At 40.5% G+C, this 4,203-nt stretch overlaps 1 protein-coding gene across 1 annotated transcript in view; it reads right to left on the reverse strand.

The window, feature by feature from the left end:
• The window catches only part of LOC117939814 (GDNF family receptor alpha-2-like), a gene marked incomplete at its 3' end in the record, with an annotated part of 4,467 nt that extends 325 nt beyond the window's left edge, over nt 1-4,142 (reverse strand). Inside the window, exon 1 of the mRNA XM_034865253.1 lies at nt 3,229-4,142. Within this exon, the coding sequence (XP_034721144.1) occupies nt 3,229-3,262 (34 nt within the window). The remainder of the gene's footprint in view (nt 1-3,228) is intronic.
• Between the last annotated feature and the right edge of the window lie 61 nt (nt 4,143-4,203).

The raw sequence follows: 4,203 nt of genomic DNA on the forward strand, positions 1-4,203 counted from the left end.
GGGGGGGGGGACAGAAAGGAGGCGTTAAAGCGAAGAAGAAGAAGGTCTGAAATCTCCAGTTAACGCTTTAGATATTACAGTCTAACTAAAACTTCCAAACTTCCAATAAACTGCAGATCTGCTGCTACTCTCAGTTCTTGTTCCTCTCTTTAATGTTACATTTCTTATACATCTCGCGAGATCTCGCGGGATCTCGCGGGTCCTCGAGACTTCAGCTGTCCGTTCCGCAACCGATCTGGACCTGATCCGATTTTTTCTCCACCTTTTTTTTTTTTTTTTTATATTCAACTTTTTGAATGCTTAGGGAAGTTTTTTAAGGGTTGAAATTTTTCTAATATTCCGATAAAAAAAAAAAAATGATCAAGCTTTTTTCTTAAAATATTTATTATATTACTGTTTCCAAATGTAATGTTTTAGAGGAACTTTTTCTAAAATTCATTTTTTTTTAAACTTTTTCTCTAAAGATTTAACAGAAATTTTCAAAATATTTCGTTTTTTTCCTAAAAAAAAAAACTTATTGAATGTTTAGGGACATTTTTTTGGTGCTGAAATTTTTCTAAAATTCAGATTTTTTAAAACTTTTTCTCTAAAGATTTAACAGAAATTTTCAAAATATTTCGTTTTTTTCCTAAAAAAAAGATTTAATTTTTTTTCCTAAAAAAAGATTTAATTTTTTTTCCTAAAAAAAGATTTTAATTTTTTTCCTCAAAATCATCCATCCCTTACAAAGCAAAACAGGTGAAGCCGTGTTTCCAAATGTTAATGTTTTAGGGGAACTTTTTCGAAAATTCAGATTTTTTTCTGGCTTTTTTTTCCTCAAAATATTTCCATTACTCTCCTAAAATAGTTCAACTTTTTTTCTCAAAATATTCAACTTTTTTGAAGGCTTAGGGGAGTTTTTTAGTTGCTGAAATCTTTGAAAAAAAAAAAAAATCACATTTTTTGTGCTCCTTCCTCTGAATTTATCTATAATAATAATAATAATGTATATTATTTATTTTTTCTCCCCTGTCTACATTAATAACCTTAATTGTTTATTGTCTAATATTTCTTGGTTGGAATGGGGAAGATATGGCTGTTTTAGAATCACTATTTGTAGCGTGTATAGAGCAGCATATCTCCACCAGACTCCATGTAAATAATCACTACTTTTAGCGTGTATAGAGCAGCATATCTCCACCAGACTCCATGTAAATAATCACTACTTTTAGTGTGTATAGAGCAGCATATCTCCACCAGACTCCATGTAAATAATCACTACTTTTAGTGTGTATAGAGCAGCATATCTCCACCAGACTCCATGTAAATAATCACTACTTTTAGCGTGTATAGAGCAGCATATCTCCACCAGACTCCATGTAATTAATCACTACTTTTATGTGTATTTATATACACGTATTTATATTCATCCATTTACATATTCATGTCAATATATATAGTTAAAACTATAATACATTTCATTAACAGATGTGCCTTCTTATCAAAAGTGACACTTGTGAACTGTATTTTATATTAATGAACAAAGAATCTATTAAAAATAGACGTTAGTCATTTTAAAAAACAAAAATAAGAACCACTACTTGGCAGAAGGGAACTTTACGAGAACATTGAACGCATCACACGTTGAATAGCCTAAGAAAACCTTGCAAAGAAAACCTTGAATGAGATGAGAACATGAAGACTTATTATTGTTCTATTAGAACTTTAATAAACGTGTTTCATCCTCATACGTGGATCTGGAACTCTTCGCTGGAGTTTTTTTTACCGTTGAGAGAAAGGATTTCACCTTGAACAGGAAGCAGCATCTGAATGTGGTTTTATTAAAGACTCTGCACCTTTACCAGAACCAGGGCCAGCCGGTGGCGTCGGCGGTCCAACCGAGTAAACACAAGTTACAGATAATAAGCATGAAAAATAAGTAAATGTTGAAGAAAAAGTAACAACAAACGTTTAAATAAGTGAGAAACAGGTCAGGAAATACACCAACGTTAAAGGGCCCGTGTTCAGCTCATCTTCAGGTTCACGTCTGTATTTTGAAGTTGGACTAGAGTAGGTTTCCATGGTTACATTTTCAAAAAAAACATCAGATTTTTGTTGTACTTCACATTGCTGAAGCTCCTTTTTTCACCCTGTGTGTTGAGCTCTCCGTTTGAGCTCCAGAGTGAGACATCTCACTTCTTTACTATCTTTGTTGGGAGTTGCACATGCTCAGTACCTAGGTAAGGACTACTAGCCAGTCAGAAGCAGAGTATGAGGGCCCTGACAGTACCTAGGTAAGGACTACTAGCCAGTCAGGAGCAGAGTATGAGGGCCCTGACAGTACCTAGGTAAGGACTACTAGCCAGTCAGGAGCAGAGTATGAGGGTCCTGACAGTACCTAGGTAAGGACTACTAGCCAGTCAGGAGCAGATTACAAGGGGGTAAGCGAGCGTCCACAAATCTTAGCTCCCATGGCGGCATTTTAATCATCCGCCGTTAGCATCCCATTGACTCCCATTCGTTTTGGCGTCACTTTGACAGCAAATAACTTTCCATCTGAAGCGTTTAAAGATTCTATTTGTCCGTTGTTTATTTCTAAAGAAACACAACGATGTATAAAAGGCTCCGTTAGCTTGTAGCTCACGTTATGGCTCCGTAGCAGACATTATAAAAATAGGCTATCGATTGCGTCAATCTGTTAGCTAGCAGGAATTAGCCTGTGCCTATGTTATGTTACCTGTACTTTTTCACTTTGTAATATATATATATAAAGTAATAAAGTAAAAGGAAAAAAGCGAAAAAGCATTTGAGTACTTAGAAAAAATATCAGAAAAAACACTGATGGTGTGACAATAAACAAAAACGCTGAAAAAACATCAGTGTTGAAAATATCTATAAATTAAAAAAAAAAAAAATGAACAAAAAACGTCAACAACAACAAACCCTAAAAACGTTTTTAAAAAACAACTAAAAAACGCAGAAAAAAAATTGACATTTGAAAAAAATTGAAATCAAAATACATCGAGAAAAAAAAAATATTTTTTTTGAAAAATGTAAAAAAAAAAGTTAAATGACAAAAAGGCACAAAAATGTCGGACCTCGCGGGGTCTGCGTCAACAACAACCTGAATGAGGTTTTAATGCGCCTCGTGCACCTTTACCAAGATAATAAGGGGGGGGGGGGGGGGGGGGGGGGGGGGGGGGGGATGTATAAGTGAGAGGGGGGGTACCCGGGGTTTAGCCTACTCACCCAACACAAACACCAAAGTGATGATCAGGATCATTTCGCGTCCGGTAGTAATCCACAAATCACAAAGAACAGACCCGGTCTCCCGCGCTCCCGGTCCGGTTCCCCCCGTTTCTTCTCCCGGTGTCTCTCACTCCCTCTCTCGTTCCCTTTCTACGCAGGGAACCCATAAAGCTGTCGCCGACATGGTGGAGTGAGCCAAGACTCCTGGAGACGGTACCGACCAGGCAGCCTGGACCCCTGGAGTCGGTCCTACCGGGGAAAAGACCCCTGGAGACGGTCCTACCGGGGAAAAGACCCCCGGAGACGGTCCTACCGGGAAAAGACCCCTGGATACGGTAGCCTACCACCGGGGAATAGAACCCTGGAGACGGTACTGCCAGGAAAAGGACCCCTGGAGACGGTCCTACCGGGGAAAAAACCCCTGGAGACGGTAGTGCTGGGGAAAAGACCCCTGGAACCAGGACCACCGACCGGGCAGCCTGGACCCCCCCTCTGCACACACGGTGAAGTATTCACGGAGTCCGCGGAGAGGACAACATATTCCGCTGGAGCAGAGTGTTCCGGAGTATCCACGGTTTTATCCGGAGAAACACCCCCTTCCCTCGGTGTCGTCCGGCTCCTCCGTGCACGTGAAGCGTTAAAACATCCAGGCGCTCCCGTCCGTTACCGGTAGCCTACTCCAACTTTCCCCGGAGGCTGGCACTCAGAAACGGACACGGACGTGAGATCAGACCGCGCCGCTCCCGCTCTGCTCTTCTCCCTGGCTGCACATTAAATATGGATATTGTTGATAATATTGATGACAGTATGACCGCGTGCGCAAGTTAAATCGATGGACTGCGCTCCGGAGCAGCCTGCTGCGTAACTGGCGCGCGTGTCCTCCAGGTAAACGTCGCTCTCTCCTCCCCGCGCGCGTCTCCTTCTGCAACTCAGTGCAGCGGAGAGAAGAAAAGCGAGAACCCCCCCCCACAAACA

Source organism: Etheostoma cragini, unplaced genomic scaffold, assembly GCF_013103735.1.
Source record: "Etheostoma cragini isolate CJK2018 unplaced genomic scaffold, CSU_Ecrag_1.0 ScbMSFa_118, whole genome shotgun sequence".
Classification (NCBI taxonomy): Eukaryota; Metazoa; Chordata; class Actinopteri; order Perciformes; family Percidae; genus Etheostoma; species Etheostoma cragini.